The following is a 26305-nucleotide window of genomic DNA, read 5'->3' as shown; positions in this document are numbered from 1 at the left end:
ACCAATCCTACCCTCACAGAGAGCAGCATCCCCGTAAGGAGGAAGCTGTTAAAGGCCTCCAGCCCATGACTAAAAAGTTCTTTAATAAAGACCTCCTAATTCCCTGTGAATCTCCTTGCAACATGCCCATTCTTTCTGTGAAAAAAAGCCCAACAGCACTTACCAGCTGTTTCAAGACATAAAAGCAATTAATAGCTTTGTTATACCAGTTCATCCAGTTGTGCCCAACCCTTATACTCTGCCAAACCAGGTGCCAGAAATAGCAGCTTGGTTTACTGTTTTTGACTTCATGAATGGCTTTTTCTGTATTCCACTCCACCAGGACTCCCAGTTCCTTTTTTCCTTTGAATGACAGGAGTACAACTTTAAAATTCTGGTCCAGCTTACATGACTGTATTGCTATAAAAGTTCTCAAGACAGCCCCATATTTTTGGGAATGACTTAGCTCAGGACCTTGCTGATCTCCACTTGCTCCTCTTACAATATGTGGATGATCTGTTGCTTTGTAGTCTGACAAAGGATATTTCTGATGCCAACACGATTTTAGTCCATAATTTCCTACCGATAGGGGCTATCAAGTGTCGGCATCCAAGGCACAAATCTCTTAGCAGAAAGTCTCCTATTTAGGGTTTCTTCACACCCTAGGGGGAAAGGCTCTCTCCCCAGAAAGAGTTCAACCCATCATTAGTAAGGCAGGCTAGTAGTTTAGGGAATCAATAGATGGATCTGGAATCTAGCAGGAAACCCATGTGGCCATGGGTACCCCACAAGATGACTGCTGGAAGGCCCTTGTGAGAACCCCCATTTGGAATGATATTTCCTGTAGAAACAAGGAGAAGCCCTGGATATTCTCCAGGGACTTATCTTTGGTCCCTCCTGGGGGATTAAGGGATGGGGTAATCAATCAAAACAGCAAACAGCTGGGACTCCTCCACTGTCATTACCAAAGGGGCAGAATAATAATGGTTCAAAAAGCAAGGTGGAAGCTAAATTGGCCATTTTTCCCCCTTTCCCCTTACCCTTTTCTCACCTTTTCCTCTCCCTGCCTGGATAAGCATGCAAGTAAACCTGGGGATTTGTAATCTTTAATGGAGAACTGTAATCTGTAAATCAGCCTCTTCCTCTCTACCTGGAACCCATAATCTGTTATTTTCTCCCATTTCTCTTCTCTCCATTCTTTAATAAATTACTGGCCTAACTAAACTGGCTTGCTCTTAAAAATCATTTCTTGTAGCTTAGCCAAGAACCTAGAGAAAATCTGGCAACACTACTATCTCCCAACCCCAAACAAAGAAACAACTGTGGGCTTTTCTAGGAATGGCTGGTTACTGTAGACTGTGGATACCTAGTATTGGAGAAAAATGTTGCTTACTGGGACACAGAGACTGATATGACCACAGGCAGAGAAAGAATTTATTGAGAAGCTCTCCCAGTGGAGGGGGTCTGAAGAACAGACTTCAGCACCCCCACCAGCATGGTCTGAAGAGAGACTTTAGTCCACTCCTGGAAGGGGGGGACTTGAATTTATACAGAACTTTCCTAGGTGGGGAAATGATAGTTGGTAGGAGGGGGGTGGGGGTCCAAGTGAGGTGCAGGGACCAAAAGGAAGCCCTAGAGGTGAAAATTTTCCCTGATAGTGATTAGAAGATAGTGGGTTAGGGAGTTATGGTTTCTTGGAATGCTGCAGGAGCAGATATTTCTTTGATCTGTAGAGATTTTCTTTCCCTCTGATAGGCAGGTAGGAAAGGTTTCCATTTCCCTTTACTCCCATCTCTATGTGGTTTCTTTGTTTAACCTGTGGGGAAGTGCCATGCCCTTAGACACATAGGCTTATGGGGGATGGGGTTAGCCTTTCCCCAGTGCATATCAGGGGAAATGGAGCTACAGCTTGTTAATTATTGCAAACCTCTAACACCCAGGTTTGGTGAAATAGCCTGGCCACTGTACAGTGCTATTGCAGGGGCTAATAACCAACCCTTAGAATAGGGAACAGATCAGGAAACTGCCTTCCATGCCTTAAAACAGGCCTTAGTTAGCCCTGCCACCTTAGGAACACCTAACCTAGGCAAGCCTTTCTTTCTGTTTGTAACTGGGAAGAAGGGAGTGGCTCTAGAAGCGTTAATCCAAAAACTGGGTAAAATTTCTTGACCAGTAGCTTATTTCTCAAAACTACTGGATAACAGCACAGGGATGGCCACCCTGCCTGAGAGCAGAGGGGCACCCTTTTAATTGAACAACCCACCAAATTAACCTGGGGGCAACCTCTCACTGTCTTCACCTCAGTTCAGGTTAAAGACATCCTTGAAGCCAGGGGCCACCAATGGCTTACAGGTAGCCAGTTATTTAAATACCAGGCACAATTACTAGAAACCTCTGAGGTGCAGCTAAGGGTATGTCAGACCTGCAACCCAGCCACCCCGCTACTGGTAGAGGGCCCAAGGCCAGATCCTGAAGGTCCCCTTCTCCACTCCTACCTTGAAACTCAATCAAAACTACTCAAGCAGGCCGGATTTAAAGGTGAGCCTCTAACAAAGCCAGACTTTGAGTGGTTCACAAATGGAAGCAGTTTTGCCCAGGGAGGAATTAAAAGGGCAGGCTATGCAATTGTCTCTCAATTTAAAATGATAAAAGCCCAAAATCTTCCCCCAGGGACGTCAGCCCAGAGGGGAGAGATAATTGCCATAATCTGAAGCTTAATAATAGCTGCTGGAAAAAGAGCTAACTTTTACACAGACTCCAGTATGTGTTCCTCATCCTCCATGCCCACTCTGCTATGTGGATGGAATGGGGTTTGCTTACTAACAGTGGGTCACCTATTAAGCATCAGCAAGAAATCTTAAACCTAGGGGTTATTTTGTTGCCTCAAGAAATAGCAGCTATGCATTGCCCAGGGCACCAGAAAACAGACACTGCTATAGCTAGGGGAAACACCCAGGCAGACACAGCAGCTAAAATTGCAGGGCAAATCCAAGTTTTCCTCCTAGCCCTTATCCCAGAACCTGTCCCACTACCTAAGGCTCCAGAGTATACCCAGCATGAGCAAATTCAAGCAGCTCACCTCAGAAGCCAGTGGGCAGTTTGTTAAGGCAGCTCATCTACCTGCCGGAAGCAGTTTAGAGGAAGAGTCCTTCATTGATTCTACCAAGCCAATCTAGGGAGGGCCAACCTGGCTTAGCCAAATGGGTTTTTGAGGGCCAGGTCCTGGCAAAAATAATCAAGGAGGTCACCAAAAGTTGCTCCTTATGTGCAATTAATGACCCAAACAACAGGGGACTTAACAAACCTTATAAGGATCATACGCAGGGGAGGACTGGCAAATAAACTTTACCCACATGCCATCTTGCCAGGAATATAAGTACCTCTTAGTACTTGTAGATACTTTTACTGGATGGGTAGAAGCATTTCCCACTAGAAGGGAAACAGCAAACAGGGTGACTAAGGCCCTCCTAAAGGAAATCATCCCCAGGTTTGGACTGCCTAAGTCCCTCCGAAGTGACAATGGGCCAGCCTTTACTGTGAAATAACCCAAGGTCTGTCAGTTCCCCTCAGAATTAAATATCATCTTCATTGTTCCTGGAAACCCCAATCCTCGCGGAAAGCAGAAAGACTAACCAAACCCTAAAACAAATTCAGTCAAACTTTGCCAGGAAACTACATCACCTTGGGTCACCAATCTACCCGTGGCTCTGCTGAGGTTGCAAATAGCTTCAAAAGACCCACTTCAGCTTAGCCCCTTCAAGATGGTCTATGGATGACCTTTCCTCACCCAGGAACTAGATCAGGAGACACAGGAACTCACAAAATATTTTACAAACATAGGAAAACTCAACAAATTATCCAGGAGCTTGGGAACAAATTACTCCCTAGCCCCAGATGTGAGTTACCTCTACCTAACAGGAGAACAGGTCTGGCAGGAGAACAGGTCTCACTCCCAATTACAGCCAAAATGGAAGGGACCTTACTCTATGATTCTGATCACTTCCACAGCTATTAAAGGAATTGCAAACTGGTTGCACTTATCCTGAGTGAAGCCCACTGTCCAAGGAAGTGCCAATTCACTGCAAGCACCTAGATATTCAAGTGCCAGCCATTGGACAGCCTGGAATACCTATTCAAGAAATAAAGTTAAGAAGTGTATATGTCAAAGCTATTACACAAATAGTGTGCTATTCCCTCTAACTCCAGCCCAAATGAAGCTTCATGTATGATACTACATCATCCTATCGCTAGAGGGGGACATAGTAGATGTCTACTTAACACCATACCCCAACAATGCCACAATGCTTACTAGCACCAAAGATCCACTCAAGGCTTAGCAGCCTAGGGGAGGAACCAGTACCGTAGGGGACACCCTGCTAGCTCTTGTTTCCATACTTCTAAACACAATTTATGCTGACCAAAACACCCAGAGAAGCATCCTGTTTCATATCCCAGGGCCCAATGGCTGTGTGCTAGCTGGTACTGTCTGCTAGCTGGTAACTGTCAGCTTTGAGGATGGCTCCAACTCACAATAATTAATATCACATTTGCTGCTACTTTAAACTACCAAGATGGAATTTTCTTTCTTTGCAGAGACAAGGCCTACCTCTCTTTTTTTTTTTTTTTTAAAAGATTTATTTATTTATTTAATTCCCCCCCCTCCCCCGGTTGTCTGTTCTCGGTGTCTGTTTGCTGCGTCTTGTTTCTTTGTCCGCTTCTGTTGTCGTCAGCGGCACGGGAAGTGTGGGCAGCGCCATTCCTGGGCAGGCTGCACTTTCTTTTCACGCTGGGCGGCTCTCCTCACGGGCACACTCCTTGCGGGGCTCCCCTACACGGGGGACACCCTGTGTGGCATGGCACTCCTTGCACGCATCAGCACTGCGCATGGGCCAGCTCCACACGGGTCAAGGAGGCCCAGGGTTTGAACCGCGGACCTCCCATGTGGTAGACGGATGCCCTAACCACTGGGCCAAGTCCGTTTCTAGGCCTACCTCTCTTTACCTCCCCTTTGGGCCAGCTTATACTCACAAACATATATCACCTCCTCTATCTACTATGGTCCTGAAAATCTCATCACACCATTTCCTATATTTTCTCATCATACAGTAACTAAAAGGGCAGTACATCTCCTCATCCCTCTCCTAGCTGTTTTAGGCATAACCACCATCATGGGAACTGGGGTTGACAATTTATACCAAACCTAGCAAGTCTTCCACAGTCTCTCCCTAGATTAACCAAAAGTATAGAAGAAACTAGCCATAACTTAGAAGTCTTTAGATAGCAAATACTGCCTTACCACCATGGTGTTGCAAAATCTAGAGCCCTAAACAAGCTAACAGCAGCACAGGAAGGAATCTGTCTGTAACTCAAGGAAGAATGCTGCTTCTATGCAAATTGCTCTGGAATAGTCCTAGACAGCATTTGAAACGTACAAGATGAAGCCCATCAATGTCAAGAGGATGCAGCCTCTGGAGGCACCTGGCCTTTCTCATTATCATGGTCCAGTATGTCATAGCACCATCTTCTTTATCCTTTTAGTAGGACCATTTATCTTCAAAATTATGTTTATTTCTTCCAGAATCAATGCCTTCCAGAACAAGGTATTATGTGGGGAGTTCATCCAGTTCCAACCATGGTGCTGCACCTGCCTTCCCTCAACCTCAATAAAGCAACCAGAGAATTCTGCACTCTGTCAGGTAGGGACTATTGCCCCTAACCAGCAAGAAATATTTACAGAAGAATGATCATCACCCTTCAGCTCCCCCTTAAGAATAAGGGAATAAACTCTCTGAGGGGGGAGTTGAGGCAAGTTAGTACAGGGAAAGAGGAAAGATGAGTCACATCTTCCCAGCAGAGAACATAGCCATGATACCCCCCCTGGAAATACCCTGAGGGAAGGCCGCTACTAAAAATAAAGCCAGAAAGACCCCCTGAGACCCTAGGTTCATGAGGAAGCCCAAGATAACCCCAAAAAGGCCTCCCATTGGCCCTAGATAACTCCAACAAAAGGTCTTATCATTGGACTCCTGAGAGCTTACAGGTGGGAATGGTAAGGGAAACAATCAGAATAACAAACATCTGAGGTCCCTTCCCAACATTAGGAAAAGCAAGGGGTGAAGAGCAACTTTAATAAAGGCAATCCCCTGACCCCAGGTGCTTCTCTTTGCCTGGAGGTAGCCTGCATCTATGCCTTGAGTGTGTGCTTTTCTCATTTCTCAATAAACTCTTTTTACTGGCCTAATTAAAAGAAATTAAAAGAAAGGAAGTAAAAAGGCAGCCTACTTAATGGGAAAAAAGAATTTGATACCAATGTTATGTAAAGAGATCACATAACTCGATGATAAAAAGACAAGCAGCCCAATTAAAGAATGGGCAAAAGACCTGAATAGACATTTCTCTGAAGAAGAAATATGAATGGCCAAAATGGACCTTCAAAATGTTCACCATCATTAGTTATTAGGAAAATGTAGATCAAAACTGCAGTGAGATACCATTTCACACCTTACAGAATGGCCATCAGCAACAAAACAGAAAACTACAAGTTCTGGAGAGGATGTGGAGGAAAAGGAACACTTCTTCACTGTTGGTGGGAATGTAGAATGGTGCAGCCTCTGGGGAAGTCAGTATAGCAGTACCTCAAGAAGCTGAATATAGAACTGCTGTATGATCTCAGTATCTCAATACTAGGAACATATTCAGGAGAACTGAAAGCAAGGACATGATACAACATTTGTACACCAATGTTCATAGCAGGATTATTCACTCTTGCTAAAATATGGAACCAGCCAAGTGTCTATCAACTAATGAATGACTAAACGAAATGTGGTACACATATATTATGGACTACTATTCAAGTGAGAAGGCAGTAGTATGATATATTTAAGGTGCTGAAAGAAAAAAACTGCCAGTCAAGAATTATATATCAGCAAAATTGTCATTCAAAAATGAGGGAGAGTTCCCAATAGTCACAGATAAACAGAAATTGAGAGAATTTGTCATCAGGAGTCCTGCCCTTGAAGAAATACTAAAGGGAGTCCTGCAAGTTGAAAGGAAAATACAGGAGAGAAAGGGTTGGAGAAGAATGTACAAGTAAGGCTATTGGTAAGAGTAACTAAAAGGACTAAAAAAGATATAAAAATAAAACATGACATATATAAGCCCAAGAAAAAATGTCTAAAGTAAATACTGCATTTAGAGTAATAACATTGAGTATCAATGGGTTAAACTGTGCAATCAAGAAATACAGAATGGTAGAATGGATAAGAAAATATGACTGATCTATATGCTGTCTACAAAAAACTCACCTTAGACTCAGGGTTACAAGTGAAAGGTTGGAAAATGGTTTTACATGGAAAGAATAACCAAAATAGGACAGAAGTAGCAATACTAATATCAGATAAAATATATTTTAAATGCAAAACTGTTGTAAGAGACAAAGAAGAACACTATATATTAATAAAGAAGAAAGAACAATCATAAATAATTATACACCTAACCAGGAAGCCCCAAAATACTTGAGGCAAATACTGGCGAAACTAACAGAGAAATAGACATTTCTAGAATCATAGTGAAGGATTTCAATACACCATTGTCACCATTAGACAGAACATCTCAAGAGAGGCTCAATTAAGAAACAGAGATTTTGAATAATATGTTAGAGGAACTAGACCTAATGGATGTATACAGAATATTACAAGCAAAAACAGCAGGATATATACTTTTTTTTGGAGTGCTTATGGATCATTCTCCAAGATAGGCCACAGGCTAGGTCACAGAACAAGTCTTGACTAATTTAGAAAGACTGAAATTATACAAAACTTTCTCTTACCACAACAAAATGAAACGAGAAATCAATAAAGGATAGAGAACTGGAATAGGCACAAATATATGGAAGTTAAACAACACATGCCTAAACAATCAGTGGGTTAAGGAAGAAACTGCCAGAGAAATCAGTAATTATCTCAAAGAGAAAGAAAATCAGAAAACAACATATAAAAATTTACAGGATACAGCTAAATCAGTGCTTGGAGGGAAATTTATAGCCCTAAATGCCTACAATAAAAAAGAAAGAGTTAAAATCAAAAGCCTAACTTCAAACCTGAAGGAACTAGAAAAAGAACAACAAACTAATACCAAAGCAAGCAGAAAGAAGGAAATAACAAAGATTAGAGCAAAATTGCATGAAATTGAGGGAAGAAGATGTGGCTCAAGAAGTTGAGCATCTGCTTCCCACTTCTGAGGTCCCAGATTTGGTTCCTGGTGCCTCCTGAAAAAAAAAAAAAAAGAAAAAGAAACTAAGAATAAAAAACAACACTAAAAAGAATGAACAAAACCAAAAGCTGGTTGAGAAGATTAATGAAATCAACAAAGCCTAAGTTAGACTAACAATGAAAAAAGAAAAGATGCAAATAAATAATCAGAAATTAGAGAGGGGACGTCACCACTGACCCCACAGAAATAAAAAGTATCATAAGAGGATACTTTGAAAAACTGTATGCCAACAGGATGGACAATTTAGATGAAATGGATGGATTTCTAAAAACACAAGCAAACTACATTGATGAAAGAAGAAATAGAAGAACTCAACACAAACAAACTACATTGATTAAAGAAGAAATAGGAGAACTCAATATCAAGTAGTGACATTGAACTAGTCATCAAAAATTTCCCAAATAAGAAAAGCCCGGGACCAGATGGCTTCACAGGTGAAGCCACCAATCATTCCAGAAAGAACTAATACCAATCCTGCTCAAACTCTTCCAAAAAACTGAAAAAGGAACATTACCTAATGCATTTTATTATGCTGACATCAATGTAATACCAAAGCCACATAAAGACACTAAAATAAAACTACAGCCCACTCAGAGGCAAAAATCCTCAAAAAAATACTTGCTAATCATATCTAACAACACATCAATCATATTATATGCCATGATCAAGTGGGTTTTATCCTAGGTATGCAAAGATGGTTCAACATAAGTAAATCAATGCAATACACCACACTAACAGATCAAAAGGGAAAAAATCACACAATCATCTCTATTGATGCAGAAAAAGCATTCAACAAAATAAAATATCATTTTTGATTTAAAATTTTTTTCAAAAGATAGGATTAGAAGGAAAATTCCTCAACATGATAAAGGGCATATATGAAAAATTCACAGCTAACATACTCAGTGGTGAAAGGTGAAAAGATTTCCCTCTAAGATCTGGAACAGACAAGGATGCCAACTGTTACCACTCTTATTTAACACTGTATTAGAAGTACTTGCTCAAGCCCTTAGGCAAGAAAAAGAAACAAAAGACATCCAAATTGGAAAGGAAGAAGTAAAACTTGCCCTATTTGCAGATGACATGATCCTATATGTAGACAGTCCTGAAAAATCTATAACAAAGTTTCTAGAACTGACAAACAAGTTCAGTAAAGTGGCAGGATATAAGATCATCATACAAAAATTAGTAGTATTTCTGTACAATAATAATGAGTAATCTGAGGAGGAAATCAAGAAAAAATTCCATTTACAATATCAACTAAAAGAATTAAATATCTAGGAATAAACTTAACCAAGGATGTAAAGGACTTGTACACCTAAAACTACATAACACTGCTAAAGGAAATCAGGGAAAGCCTAAACAAATGAAAAAAAAAAATTCCATGATCATGGATTAGAAGACTAAAATCAAGATGTCTATTCTACCCAAATTGATCTACAGATTCAATGCAATCCCAATAGAAGTTCCAACAGAATTTTTTACTGAACTGGAAAAGCCAACTATCAAATTTATCTGGAAGTGCATGGGGCCCCAAGTAGCCAAAAACATCTTGTAAAGAAAAACAAAATTGGAGGAATTATGCTGACTAAAGTATACCACAAAGCTACAGTGATCAAAACTGCATGTTATTGGAACAAAAATGGACATACGGACCAATGGACTTGAATTGAGAGTTCATATATAGATCTGCACATATTTGGCCAACTGATATTTGACAAGGCCACCAAGCCCAATCAACTAGGTCAGAATCATTTCTTCAACAAATGGTGCTTGGAGAACTGGATATCCCTATGCAAAAGAATGAAAGAGGATCACTAACTTATGCCCTATACAAAAATTAACTCAAAATTGACCAAGACCTACATATAAAAGCCAGGACTGTAAAGCTCCTAGAAGATAATGTAGGAATCATCTTTAAGATCTGGTAATAGGAAGTGGTTTCATAAACTTTACACCCAAAGCACAAACAACAAAATTAAAAACAGATAAACAGGACCTCCTCAAAATTAGAAACTCTTGAGCTCCAAAGGAGTTTGTCCAGAAAGTGAAAAGGAAGCCCACTCAATGTGATTAAATGCCTGGAAGTCACCTATCTGATAATGGTGTAATATCAAACATATATAAAGAAAGTTTACATCTCAAAAATAAAAAGACAAACAACCCATTTTTAAAAATATGCAAAGGATTTGAATAGACACTTTTCCAAAGAGGAAAAACAAATGGCTTAAAAGCACATGGAAAGATGCTCAACATCACTAGCTATTAGGCAAATGCAATGAGATATCATCTTATACCTATTAGAGGAGGTGCTATTAAAAAACAGAAAACTACAAGTGTTGGAGAGGATGTGTGAGAATAGGAATACTCATCTGCTGGTGGGAATATGCAATGTTTCAGCCACTGTGGAGGACTGTTTGGCAGTTCTTTAGGAAGCTAAGTATAGAACTGCCATATGATCCGGCAATCCTTCTACTAGGAATATATCCAGAAGAATTGAAAGCAGGAAAGCAAACAAATACATGCACACCAATGTTCATCATGGCATTATTCACAATTGCCAAAAGTTGGAAGCAACCCAAGTGTCCATCAATGGATGAATGAATAAACAAAATGTGGTATATACATACTATGGAATATTATTCAGCTGCCAGAAGGAATGAAGTACTGACAAATGCAACAACATGGATGAATCTTGAAGACCTTATGTTGAGTGAAGTAAGCCAGTCACTAAAGGACAACTACTGCATGATCTCACTGATAGGAATGAGGGATATTGAGCAGATACACAGAGGTAGAGTCTGGAAGATAGGTTACCAGGGGATAAAAAGTGAGTAGAGAATGATGAGCTAATGCTCAATCTGGGTAGAATCTATGATAAGTTGGATGGGGGAGGTTTGCCAGTGGATGGGGGGTATGGTGGTACAGCAATATGAATGGGTCAAGGATGATGGAGTGTGTGTGAGTGGGATTGTGGGGGCTATCCATAGTGTTGGAGGTCTGGAGGAAGGAACAAGTGAACTCTGGGGAGGTAGAGGACTGTGGTTGAGAATACAATTCCGTTTGGGGTGTGTTGTCCAACTCCAAGAAAACTATTATTCAGAATGTCAAATGCCAGAGATAAAGAAACCAACTCAGGGAAACCTACTATTCAGAATGTTAAATGCCAGAGATAGAGGATTCTAAAAGCAGCAAGAGAAAAGCAATGCATCACATACATGGAGGTGTGAAGGAAATGGTATATTTTAAGGTGCTGAAAGAGAAAAACTGCCAGCCAATAATTCTTTATCCAGCAAAACTGTCTTTCAAAAATGAGGTTGAGTCTAGAATATTCACAGCCAAACAAAAACAGAGAGTTTGTTCCTGAAAGACTGGATTTACAAGAGATAATAAAGGAGTGCTGCAGCCTGAAAGGAAAAGACAAGGGCAAGAGACTTGAAGAGTGAAGAAATGAAGATATTAAGTAAGAGTAACTAAAAGGGTAAAAAGACAGGCAATGCTAAGGTATGACAATAGAAAGCCAAAGGATAAAACAAAGTAATGTCTTTACAGTAATAACGCTAAAGGCTAATAGATTGAACTCCATAATTCAAAGTCATAGACTGACAGAATGGATTTTTAAAAAATGAGCCTTTATATGCTGTCTACAAGGGACTCACCTTAGATGCAAAGACAAAATCAGGCTGAAAGTGAAAGACTAGAAAAAGATACTCCATGCAAATAACAACCAAAAAAGATCTGGAGTACTGAAAGTAGTATCAGACAAAATAGATTTTAAATGCAAACTGTTATAAAAGCAATGAAGAAAGTCATTATATATTAATAAAGGGGACAATTCACCAAGAAGACATAACAATCATAAAAGTATATGTACCTAATCTATGTGACTCAAAATACATGAGACACACACTGGAAAAACTGAAAGGAGAAAGAGACATATCTATAACAATAGTTTAAGACATCAGTACACCACTCTCAGCACTGGATAAAATATCTGGATAGAGAATATAGGGAATTGAATAATATGATATATGAACTAAGCTGGACAGACATTTATAGAGCATTACACCCCAAAACAGCAGGATAGAGAAGCAGATGTGGCTCAAGCAGTTGGGCACATGCCTGCCACATGGGTGGTCATGGGTTTGGTTCCCAGTGCCTCCTAGGGAAGACAAGTGGGACAGTGAGCTGGTATGATGGGTTGGCACAGCAAGCTGACACAATGGGATGATGCAGCAAGATGATATAATGGGGAGACACAATGAGGGGCACAAAAAGCAGGAGGGATCACTACCAAACACATTCTACGAAGCCAACATCACCCTAATATCAAAGCCAGACAAAGATACTATGAAAAAAAGAAAAATACAGCCCAATTTCTCTAGTGAATACAGGTGCAAAAATCCTCAACAAAATGCTAGCTAATCAAATTCCAAAAGCACATTGAAAGACTTATACACCACAATCAAGTAGGTTTTATCCCAGGTATGCAAGGGTGGTTCAACACAAGAAAATCAATATTGTAATAAACCACATTAATAAATTGAAGAAGAAAAATCACAGGATCATCTCAATTGATGCAGAAAAGGCATTTGACAAGCTAGAGCTTTCTTGATTAAAAAAAAACAACAACTCTGGAAGAATAGAAGGAAGCTTTATATGGTAAAGTGCATACATGAAAAACCCACAGCTAACATTGTATTCAATGGTGGAAGACTGAAAGCTTTCCTGCTGAGATAGGGAACAAGACAAGGATGACCTCTGTCACCACTGTTATTCAATATTGTGCTAGAATTTCTAGCCAAAGCAATCAGGCAAGAAAAAGAAATAAAAGGCACCCAACTAGGAAAGGAAGAAGTAAAATGTCACTATTCACTAATGATATGATCCCATATCTAGAAAATCCCCCCAAACCCATAAAAAAGCTACTAGAATTAACAGATGAGTTCATCAAAGTGGCGGGATACAAGATTAATAAACAAAAATCAGTAGTGTTTCTATACACTATTCATGAGTAATCAGAGAAATAAATCAGAAAAAAAATTCCATTTACAACAGCAACTAAAAGAATGAAATATTTAGGAATAAATTTAACCAAGGACATAAAGGACCTATATTTAGAAAACTACAAAACATTGCTCAAAGAAACCAAAGAAGACCTAAATAAATGGAAGGACATTCCATATTCACGGGCTGGAAAATTAAATATATTTATGATGTCAATTCTACCTAAACTGATTTACAGATTCAACGTAATCTCAATAAAAATTCTAACAGCCTTTTTTACAGACATGGAAAGCCAATTATAAAATTTAATTGGATGGTAAAGACCCCCAAATAGCCAAAATGTCTTTAAAAAGAATGAAGTTGGAGGAGTGTAATTTCCTGACCTCACTGGCATAAAGATAGACACATTGATGAATGGAACCATCTGAGAATTCAGAAATAAAACTTCATGTCTATGGTCAAGCAATTCTTGATAAGGTTATAAGACCCACCCAGCTGGGTCAGAACAGTCGATTCGACAAATGTTGCTGGGATAACTGGATATCCATAATTAAAAGAAAGAAGACCTCATCTCACACCTCACACAAAAATTAACTAAAAATGGATCAAAAACATAAATATAAAGGCTAGAACCATAAAACTCCTAGAAGAAAATGTAGGGAAACATCTTCAAAATCTTGTTGTAGGTGGTGGTTTCTTAACATTTACACCCAAAGCACAAGCAACAGAAGGAGAGAAAAAAAGATAAATGGGACCTACTCAAACTTACATACCTTAGCACTTCAAATGACTTTGTTAATAAGTTGAAAAGGCAGCCTACTCATTGGGAGAATAATTCCGGAAATGACATATCTGAAATGGATTAGATCTCCATATTATATAAAGAGATTATACAATTCAATGATATAAAGACAAGCAACCCAATTAAAAAATGGGCAAAAGACTTGAACAGAAGTTTTCCAAAGAAGAAATACAAAAGGCCAAAAAGCACATGAAAAGTTGCTCAACATCACTAGCTATTAGGGAAATGCTGATCAAAACTACAATGAGATATAATTTCACACCTTATGGAATGGACATTGTTTAAAAAAAACAAAAACTACAAGTGCTGGAGAGGAAGAAGGGAAACAAGAACACTCATTCACTCTTGATGGCGCTGTAAAATGGTTCAGCCTCTGTGGAGGACAGTTTGGCAGCTCCTCAGGAAGCTAAATACAGAATGCCATATAATCCAATAATCCTGCTAATATATTCAGAAGAACTGAAATCAAGGATGTGAAGAGACAGTTGCACACCAATGTTCATAGCAGCACTATTTACAATTGCTAAAAGATGGAAACAACGCAAGGGTCCATCAACCAATGAATGGATAAATAAGATATGGTGTATACACACACACACACTGGAATACTATTCAGCTGTAAGAAGAAATGAACTTGGGATGCATATGACAACATGGATGAACTTTGAGGACATTATGTTGAGTGAAACAAGCCAGATACAAAAGGACAAATATTGTATGGTCTCACTAATATGACCTAAATACAGGAAGAAAACCCACGGAATTAAACTATAGAGTTTACTAGGAGATAGAATGTGGGTTGAGAAGGGGGAGCTGATGCTGAATGTATGTAGAATGTTTAATAAGGAGGATTGTAAATGTGGGGAAATGGTTAGAGTTGATGGTAACATATTATAGTGAGTATAATCAACACTGCTGACTTTAAAATGTCACTGTGACTGAAATGGGTAGTCTAGGGAGGTTAATGTCAATTGAAATAAAGCTGGAGGATAAACTAGGGACTGGATAACAGTAATTTCAGTGGTGGAAGATGATTGTGGCTAATAGTACGAATACAAGACATTCCTCTGTTACAAGGGTTTAAGAATATGGCGTTACATGGAGAAAATACAACTAATGTAATGTATAGACTATAGTTAAGAGTAATATTGCAACTTTTTTTTTACATCAATAGCAAAGAAGGTACTATATTAATGCTAAGGGTCAATAATGGGAGATATAAAGGTTACAGGATTTTTCCTTTTGGAGTAATGAAAACATTCTGAATGGACTGGGCCAATGACAGCACAATTCTGTGATGAAACAGAGCCAATGAATTTACACTTTGGCTAGACTATATGAGGCAAGGGACTGTATAACACAGTGAACCCTGTGGTGAATAATGGACAGTTGTTAACAGTACAAATAAGAGAGTGTTCTCTAATGAACTATAACAAAAATACAAAACTAATACATGGTATTAATAATAGGATAATTTGTGGAGAAAATATACTAAATATATGCTACAGACTATATTTTAAAAAGAGGCCATACAGTCTTAAATTTTAAAATGTCCTACCACTCCTCCTATATATTTTTCTCCTTAGAATTTACTCTTACATATTGTTATATTTTACTTATAAACATTTTTAATTGTCTGTCTTCCCCATTAGAAATTAGCTCTATGAAGGTAGGATATTTGTCTTAGTTCACTATTGTATTTACATTGCCTACATTAGAACAAAGCCTGGCACATAGTAGGCACTCAATAAAAATCTTTTAATGAACAAATATATATATGTAAATACAAATCTTCCATTTAACCAAGAAAGAAATGAAGAAAGAAAATTTTTAAATATGACAAGCAAAACTTGCATAAACTATACAAAGGCAGAAAGATATGTTGAACCTTAAAGGTCAAAGAGAATAACCAGATTAAAAAGAAGGTCCAATAGTTAATCGGCATTGATCATATCCAAAAAACAAGTAGAAAGGGTTTCATCAGTGTGTTCTAAAAGAATTAATCCATGTCCTAAAGAGAATTAAGTGAAGAAACTCAAACCTTTATTTACTAGGACAGGAAATCTCTAGATGGTCCTACTAACTAAAAGATCTAAGAAAACTTAAGTTTTCAAGAATGATAAAAGATCAGGTCAATAAATCACAGTAAGACAATGGTTTGTACAGTTGCAGCTAAACAAAATTCAGTACTTCAATGTGAAGGAAAATGGTAGACTGCAAAACACAAACAGATATGCTATAGGCATGAGCATAAAAGATTATCAACACTACAAGTGAAACTTAACTGTAAAAACAGAGAATCAACCAGTGGTTTGGGCATATGTTACCTTGGAGAAAGAAACCAGGTGCCATATCTCATTCAAGAAGCTGTCTGAAATATGCTATTACTAAACTCTTAGAGAGTATTAAAATAAGTATTCTTATACACCCAGAAAAAATAAAGAAATGATGACATGAATTCTTATGATGCTAATATATTTTAGAATATATGTAAATAAGTTTGGCAATGTTTTATAATAATTTCTTCTCAAAGTTTGAAGTATTAAAAAAATTAGTCACACTAAATCTGTACCTTGGTTTTTTAAAAGGGAATTTGTTTTATCAATATTTGAGGAGCAATTTTCAGATTTTTAGGTATGTTTGACTGTTAAATCACTGTTTTGTACCATGCACATACCTAAATTAGTCTTTCTTAATTCATTGATTCTGATGTTTTTACAGATGCTATCCAGACAGTCCCTAAGATTCTAACTGGTTTTACCTGTTCAAGGTGGCTAAGTTTCTATATCACCAAAGTTTACCTCCCTACATCTATTCAAATAATATAGGAATATATAACCCATACCCTCATGGTTCTCATTGGCTTAAAGAATAGGAATGATTTGTTCTCTAAAATTTTAGGCTCCAAATGCCTTATTTTTACCATTAGTTGAAAATGGTTGATCCTTTCTGTCTTCCAGGAATGTCTTTGTTTGATTATTCTAGTTCCAAATAAGTTATCCATAAACTTCTTAAGTAAGTTTGCAGACCACCCATGAAAGACCTCATTTCCAATTTCATTTTATTACAGTCTATCCGACCTTATGTTTAATCCCTACTAAAGCAGGAAATGAAATCCTTTAAAATGAAGAAGAGTCATTCAAATTGATGGATCCATTATTCTCTTAGTTTTCCATTCTCTGTTTAAAGGCCTATGGTAAAGTGCTGCCTCAAATGATTTTAACTCCTTAAATGAAAGGTTTTAAAGGATTTTACTGGATGAAGTTTCAAAAAGTTGTCCTTATTGTGAAACATACTAGTAAATATGAAGTTAATTTTATCAATAAATAAAATGTAACATTGTTTTGGCTTTATGAAGACTTACTCAACTTTCATACACTTGCTATAGCATAAGCTTTCTTTTCAGGATAAATAATTATGTTATATAAAAGATTAAGGCTTTTTCACATGTACAGCAAACAGGGTACAGGAATCGAGACTTGAATTACAAGAGGCAAAAACCCAATTCAAATGAACTTAAGCAAAAAAAGGGGGGTTTATTGGCTCATAAAAATAAAAAGGTAAAGGATGGTATAGACTTTGGGCTAATGGATTCAGGAGATCTAACAATGTCATCAGACTTCTGTCTCTCATCTCCATTGTCCTTTGTGTTGGTTTTGTTTTTGAAGGCTTTCTTCATGTGGTGGCAAAAAAGGAACTGGTGAGTTTTTAACCTTACTTAATACTCAAAGCTAGCAATTCTGGGAGAAAAATAGAACTTCTCTTTTAGTGCCCATTAAAATACCCTGAAGGAAGTCTACTGGCCTAGATAGACCAATTTGCCAGTCCCTTATTAATCACTAGTTAGGGAGAATAATTGGTCAGCCTGTAACTGATCCACTGTTCTCTTGTTAAGTTTCATCAGCATTATATGCAGCAGGGATGGGTAAAGTCTCAAATGGGGTAAAAACAGATTTTAAGAAGTAACAGATGTCTACTACTCAGGCTATTTCAAATAAGGGATGCTCATAGGCTGAAGGCTTTTCCATAGGTCCTACATTCACATAATTACCACTAGAAAGAACTCATTGATAGTCAATAAGGACTGAGTGGTGATTAAATGTTTTCTTTCCCATATTTGTTATAATCAGAGAGTTTCTCTATTATGAATTCTCTGATGTCGTCTAAGGGCTGAGGCACAGCTAAAATTATTTCCACATTCGTTACACTTATTGGGTTTCTCTCCAGCATGAATCCTCTGGTGCAGCCTAAGGGACAAGATCTGATGGAAAGCCTTCCCACATTCATTACATTCATAGGGTTTCTCTCCAGTATGAATTCTCTGATGCTGATTAAGGTATGAGCCACAGCTGAAGGCCTTCCCACATTTATTACATTCATAGGGTTTCTCTCCTGCATGACTTCTCTTATGGTGAATTAGAATTAAAGCATCACTGAAGGCTTTTCCACATTTACTACATTCAAATGGTCTCTCTCCAGTGTGAATTCTATGATGTCGATTAAGTTGGGAATCGGTCCTGAAAAACTTCCCACATTTGATGCACTCATAGGGCTTTTCTCCAGTATGAATTCTCTGATGTTGATTAAGATGTGAGCGATAGCCAAAGGTCTTCCCACATTCATTACATTTGAAGGGTTTCTCTCCTGTATGAATTCTTTGATGCAGAGTAAGGGCTATGCGTCTGCTGAAGGCTTTTCCACACTGATTACATTCATAGGGTTTCTCTCCGGTGTGAATTCTCTGATGTTGATTAAGGTGGGCACTCTGTCGAAAGGCCTTGTTACATTCCTTACATTCATAGGGTTTCTCTCCTGTGTGAATTCTTTGATGTTCAACAAGGAAGGCATAACGACTAAAAGCCTTCCCACATTCACTGCATGCAAAAGGTTTCTCTCCACTGTGGATTCTCTGATGTTGAGCAAGGTGTGCACTCTGTCTGAAGGCTTTGTTACATTCTTTACATTCATAAGGTTTCTCTCCAATATGAGTTCTCTGATGTTCAATGAGAAAGAATTCATGGCTGAAAGCTTTTCCACAGTCATTGCATGCATATGATTTCTCTCCACTATGAATTCTCTGAGGTTGAGAAAAGAATGTGTAACAGCTAAAGGCATCACCACATTCATTGTATCCATGGGGTAGTTTTCCAAAATGAGTTGTCTGATACTGGGTAATTAATGAGTGGAAGCTTAAGAGATTTGAAAAACCATTACTTTCATAAGGTTTCTCACTAGGAGGAATCCCTATATCTTTAGCAAGATGTCTACTAGGGTTGAATTCTTCCTCACATTCATTATCTATCAAAGATTCCTTCTCAGCATGGAATCTTGTATGTTCAATTATGACTGAATTTTGAGGGAGAATTTTCTCATAAATATCAAATTTATATACTTGCTCTTCTGTGGGAATACTCTGTTGTGTTATAAGTGACTTCAGGTGGATGTGTCTGCCAGAATTATTATATTCATTGTCTCTTTTCCCAGTAGAGATTTTCTTGAGAGCTGTCACTTGCCTGAAATGCCTCTTCTGATTTCTTTGATGCCTCTTAAATTCACCCTCATATTTCCAGACTTCTCTGAAATTGGAGCACTCAAGACCACGGCTTGTAAACCTTTCCATTACCATCCCTTGGGATATTTCTTCTTCATCAATGTACCATTTTGGAGATAATTCCTTGATTTCACACCAAGACTCCCAGTCTGAAAAATATCAAGAAAGCAAATGTCTCCTTTTTTTCCTTTGCTAGGAGAAAAAAAACCAAACAAACATAAAAGAAGTTGAAGAATTTAACTCAGGGGAAGGAAGAAGGAAAAGTACATGGTTGTGATATTTCTCAAATACGGCCACAGAATGTGAACAAAATAAAAAGTGCAAAGAATGAAGAGGGTGGATAGAAGAAGGTATATGTATTTATTGGTGATGGGAAAGGGGTAATAGGGAAACAAGTAAATTGGAGAGAGGGCATCAAGATGCAAATAAAGATAAATGCCAAGAAGATAAGGAATTGAGGGTGACTGTTTAGATAATAATCACAGTTTTCCTCTAATCTATAAAGCCTCCAGCCCATCTCACACTGCTCTCCATAAGACTTAAAACTCCTTGAGGTCCGGGATTAATGTTTACTTCTTTTTTCTTACTGTTACATCTATTCCTAGGACAATGGCAGCATTTTGCTGAGTGAATGAATGCTGCCAGATTAATCTCTTCAAAATAATTTTTCACAAATGCTGCTCAACAGCTTCTATAGAAGCTGCAGAAGCACAACTACTTCTTTTCCTTCACCCACTCTCCTAGGACTTCTGAACAGTATCAAACCAAGGCCACTATATTCCCTCTTATCAAGAATATATCTTTTCTATACTCCAGGCAAATTGCATCAGCTTTATATAATAACTAATGTAATGCTGAGTGGGTAAAAGAAGTCTGATTGGGAGAATACTACAGACATTTTCTAACATGGAAGGATTTCAAGTTGCTTGGAGCTCCAACAACTCCCTTAAAAAAAAAGATCCTATGATTAAATGAGGAAACGATAGAAAAATAGAGATAGGAGTCAGTTTAAGGGAGAGAGAAACTGAATAGAGCTTTGTACAGAGAAAAAGGATAGTATGGGTTCTATAGAGGAAGGAACTCCATATGGGGGGAGCAGCCTAATGAAAATAAAGAAAAGGAAACAAGTATTTTATGTGTGGAAGATACATTCACTATGACTGGAGTTAAGGAATATTTAGAAGTTAATGGTAGACTGAGGAGAGAAGAGTTTTTGTGAATTCAGACAAGTGAGTTTGAATCCCAACTCTGTACCTAGCTAGCCAGTTATTCTGCCTTTAACAAACTAATTAACCTACCTATTGAGCTTCAGTTTCCTATTAGGTGAAAGGAGGCTACCTTGCAAATATGGTCTAAGGATAAGAGATAATATATTTATAAATTTCCCAGCATTGTCTGGCTCATTACAGACACTCAGTAATTAATAGTTACCATAAAATGAAATAAATAACATATACTTATCAGTAATTCTTGTACCTGTATTACTAGTAAGCTCAGATATTATTACATCTATGTCTGAACAGACATTTGAGATAGACTTATGGTTAAGTTGCAAGATGACGAATGGGCAAGTCAAGTTCTTTGGGGTTAAAATGTCTCCAGGTAATATGTTAGATATCAGAGCTATGCAATTTCCAACTGATTATAATCTGTCACTGAATGGAAGTTAGAAGTCAAAGAATTATCAACTATGGAATCTAATCAGAACTGTATTATAATTAGGCTGATATATAACACTGGAAGACGAAAATGTCTAACTAGACTATGGACCTACTCTCCTGCATACTGCATTTGGGGGGCAAGATCAGGCAACAGATAAACTAAGTAAATTATCATTATATTCCTGGTATGAGACCCAGGAGATACTGGTGGGAAGTGTGGGAAGAGAGGACCGATAAGAAAATTTTGATAAGAAAGAGGAGAATTAATATATTAATGCCTAGAATATCTTCCAATGAATAGACTGACCAATGACACACAGACTTAAAGATTAGGTCTCCTCCTTTAAAAGGCTGCCCAATATGGTTAGTACTAGTCATTTGTGGCAAATTAAATTCATAATAATTAAAATAAAATGTCATTAAAAATTCAGTTCCTTAGTCACACTAGCCACATTTTAAGTATTCAATAGCCAAATGTGTCTAGTGGCTACTTATTAGAAAGCACAGATACAAAACATTTCTATCATTACAGAAAGTTCTATTAGACAGCAATTGGATAGAGACCAAGTTAAGCTGACAAAAATTCTACAGTTAAATAAGGAAATGATAGAAAAATTGAGATAAGAGTCAAAGGGAGAGAGAATCAGAACAGAGCTTTGTACAGAGAAAAAGGATAATACAGATTCTGCTATAAGAAAAGAGTGATTAGAACTATCTTACATATCTCAATAAGCTGAGAAATCTGAAAACTGAAGAAACACACTGGATTTAGTCAAACTAGAGGGGCAGAAGCCAGATTGCAAGTAGTAAAACAGTGGAAGAGAATTTGAAGTAAAGACAGTAAGTGGATTACAAGTATTACATATATGTACAAAATAAGATACTATAAGTAATAGAAAAAGAAAAGGCAGTATGGTGTGCAGGAACACTAAAAAGAACCAATAAAATGTTATGAAATGCCCAAGAGAATTCAGAACATATGTTCACCCAAAAACTTGTACATGAATGTCCATAGGAGGATTAGTCATAACAGCCAAAAAATAGAAACAACCCAAATGTCCATCAACTGATAAATGGATAAACAAAATGTGGTATATCCATACAATGGAATATTATTCAGCCAAAAAAAGAAATGATACATGCTACAACATGGGTAAACCTTGAAAACATTATGCTAAGTGAAAGAAGCCAGACACAAAAGGCTACCTGTTGTATGATTCCATTTATAGGAAATGTCTAGAATAGGTAAATCCATAGAGACAGAAAGTATACTAGTGGTTGCCAGGGGCTAGAGGGAGAAGGGAATTTGGAGTGAGTGCTAATGGGGTACGGGTTTTTTTGGGAGGGAGATGGAAATTTTCTGGAATTGGATAGAAAAGTAGGTTGCACAAAATTTTGAATATATTAAAATCCACTAAATTGCACACTTTAAAATGGTTAAGTTTATGTTATGTGAAATTTTAAGTTATGTGAATTATATTTCAATAAAAAGTTAGGAGTTAAACAAAAATATGTTATCTGTACTAATAATATACAAAATATGTACTAAAAGAAAAAAAATAGTACATGCATGCTTGTTTACCTGAAGTAAACAGATCAATTTCAAACAGAATTCCATGAGGAGTTTTATTTCTGAAGTTAAAAATTTTTTAAAGGTTCATGGGAAAAATGGTCAAGAATACCAAAGAAAATTCTTAAGGTAAAAAAGAAGTTTTAGGGTCAAAAACATTACATAAGCCTTGGCATTTTTCTCCATCTCTCCATCAAAATCCCTGTAAAAGTAATGACCTGCAGGGGAAAAAATACTTACAAAGCCTTAATGTCCTGAATATATAAATGAGTTCTGCAAATTACTTAGAAGATGAACAGCCTAATTTAAAAATGTGCAAGATGTAAGAAATTCATTAAGAAGGATATAATATATAAAAAATATATAAATTATATAAATATATAATAAAGGTACTCACACACTAATGAAGGATGTTGTTAATGTGGGAAAATGTGGGAGGGGGAGGGAGTGGGCCATAGGGGAATGCCTTGTATTTTTCATGTAACATTTATGTAGTCTAAAGCTTTGCTAAAAATTTTTAAAAATTAATTTAGAAAAACCTAAAAAACAAAAAAAATGTTAAAAAAGGTACTCAATTTTATAATCAGAGAATTACAAATAAAAGAGTAATGAGGTATTCTTTACCCATAAAGGGAAAGATTTTAGCCAATGAGGTTGGATATATATACTTTGTGTTAATGGCAGGAACATAAATTGATAAAATTAATTGGAGAGCAGTTTGATGGTGGATATGAATATATAAAATATGTATGTAGTTTTATTTAACATTTTTACTTTTAGAAATGTATCCTATAGAAATATAAAATTATACGAAAACGCGTATATAGTAGCAGCTGTTTATTTGATTTGTAAGTGATTAATTTAAAAAGTTACTTACAAGGAATCACAAAAAATGATACAAACATGTGGGACTTTTTAACTTTATAACATATAAATGAACATTCACTCGTCTTTTGATATAATGCCAAGGCTTTTTACTTGAGTATGAATTTGTTGATTGGAATTTAGCACTGCCTTTCTTGCATAAACCACACTTCTACCACACTCTATAATTTCCAGTTTTGATTTATTTTAAAGTGAAACAAAATACTTTCAAATTAGTGAGAGTACATAGTCCTTTTAGAGTTCAAGATTTTTAGCAGGCTTTTATAATTCTCTTTCACACCTAGTTAAAAATCAGGTTTTTAAGTAACTCGCTTTTAGCCTGTTTTTCTAAAACTTTCAACTTAGCTTTCATTAAGAAAGGACTTTCAGCACTCATTTAATTAAATATTTAATTAGTATGTAAATACTGGAAAAAGTCAATGTGAAAGAAACTCATACGGCACATGTAAAAATTAAATTCCATATGGATTACAGGCCTAAGAGTGAAAAACAAAACTTTGAAACTACTAAAAAATAATACAAGAGAATATGTTTATAACGCCAGGTTAGGAAAAGACTTAGTAAACAAGATTATAATAAAGCACAAACTGTATTGGAAAAGATGGATAAATGTAACATCAACATTAAAATTTCTATGTGGGAAAAGACTCCATAAAGTGAAAAGGAAAGGAAGAGTCTGGAAAAAGACAACTAAAACACATTACAGAAAAATGATTATTGCCAAGTATATGTCAAGTTCTACAAATCAATGAATATATAAAAATAAAAATACTAACCCCAAAAATGGGTTAAAAAGATGACAGACAATTCACAGAAGAGAAAAAAAAGAAATGAATGGACAATACACTTACAGAAAGATGCTCAATACCACTAGCAAAGTAAAATAATCACAAGAGCATTTTTACTTCATTGTAATGGCAAAAATTTAATATCAAGACATATAAAAAACTTAAGTTCAAGAGAATAAGGAAATAGGAACTCTCTGACAATGCTGGTAGAAGTATACAGTGATGCAATCACTTTCAAGGACATTTGAGTATCTAGTAATATAAAAATGTGCATTTCTAAGCACTAGCAGTTTTACCTCTATGTACAAATTTCTGAGAAATTCTTATACATGAAGACATATATGGAAAAATACCATGCTACTATGTGAAGCAACAAAAGTGGAAACAACCTAAAAGAAGAATAAATCTCAAAAACAATGTTGAGTAGTAAAAGCAAGTTGCAGAACACAATAGTTCATTTTTAAAATGAATGTAGAAAATAATACCTATGAAAATAAAAATACTGTTTTTTCACAGATGCATAAATGTTTACAAAAAATGTTAAAAAATGAAATGGAAACATACATTGAAATCATGAGCGCTTGCTGCCAAGAGCAAAAGGAAGATGAGGGTAAGAGAGCAGAGAATAGGGACAAAGAGCATTTCTAATTAATCATGATGACATTTTTTATTTTAAAAATATGCCAAAATATTAACAACAGTCAATTCTCGTGGTGAATATTTGCACATTTGTTACATTATTCTCTGTACTTTACTGTATTTTTAACTTTATCCAGACAAAAGATTTTTCCTGAAATAAAAACAAATCTTGAACACACATACTAGGAAAAAGTGACCCAAAATGGTCAAGATTGTGACATTCTCTTTTAAGTGACTTTAAAACTAAAGAATCATTTGGATGACCAGAACAAAATATAAACATACTTATATATTAAGGAAAAACATCAAGGTGGTATCAGACTTCTCCTCAGCAACATTAAACACCACAGTAGAGCAGCAGTATAAGAAACTCAAGGAAAGAATGGTTAGCACCACACTAATGCAAAGTGTTAAAAATAGGGAAATCTGGTGGGGGTGAGAGGTACGCTCTTCTTTCTACATGATTTTTCTGCAACAACTTATCTCACAAAAAATTTTTAATATGACTCATTAACACTAGGTGGTAGAGGAAAGGGAAAGGAAGAAAATGACACAAACTGGTTTCATTAATGCTTACAGGACAGAATGAGTAAAGTACACAGCAAAAGAGCATAATCATGAAAGTAAACACTTAAAGAAAAAGAAAAATCTTCCTATTATAAATACATGACAAAAAAGGCAAGAGAAACTGTCTTTTTAAAAAAACATCTTTTTAAAAAATTATAAAACCAGAAAATATAACATAAGACAATATACAGAACTAAGTCTAAATATATCAATTGATGTAATTCACCTATTTAAATGAAAAAAAAAAAAAAGCAGACAGGTTCCCAAAACAAAATTCGATTACATATTCCATATAAGCCCTATACCTAAAACAGTGATTCAAAAAGTTGGAACTGAAAGGATGTGTAAAGGCTCATAAATAAAAACAAGTACTTTCATATACATTGCTGGTAGGAAAGCAAACTAGTACAACCTTTGCAGAGGTGAATTTGGGAATCCCTAACAAACTACACAAGTATTTATTTACTCAGCAATCCCATATCTAAGAATCTATCTTGAGAAAACAATCCCAACAATATGTACCATGTTATTCACTGCAGCATTGTTTGCAATTATAAAATACCACAAATAATCTAAATGGCCACG

The 26305-nt window shown here is 36.7% G+C and overlaps 1 protein-coding gene across 4 annotated transcripts in view; it reads right to left on the bottom strand.

Moving 5' to 3' along the window:
* Nucleotides 1–15796: 15796 nt before the first annotated feature.
* The window catches only part of ZNF527 (zinc finger protein 527), a 35287-nt gene continuing 24778 nt past the window's right edge, over nt 15797–26305 (bottom strand). For all 4 annotated transcript variants that reach the window (XM_058279314.1, XM_058279315.1, XM_071209558.1 and 1 more), the window contains one exon: nt 15797–19759. In XM_058279314.1, coding sequence (XP_058135297.1) covers nt 18186–19759 — 1574 coding nt within the window. In that variant the 3' untranslated portion in view covers nt 15797–18185. The remainder of the gene's footprint in view (nt 19760–26305) is intronic.

Source organism: Dasypus novemcinctus, chromosome 18 (assembly GCF_030445035.2).
Source record: "Dasypus novemcinctus isolate mDasNov1 chromosome 18, mDasNov1.1.hap2, whole genome shotgun sequence".
Taxonomy (NCBI): Eukaryota; Metazoa; Chordata; class Mammalia; order Cingulata; family Dasypodidae; genus Dasypus; species Dasypus novemcinctus.
The sequence above is the reverse complement of the archived record's forward strand: the minus strand, read 5'-3'. Positions and strand labels throughout refer to the sequence as shown.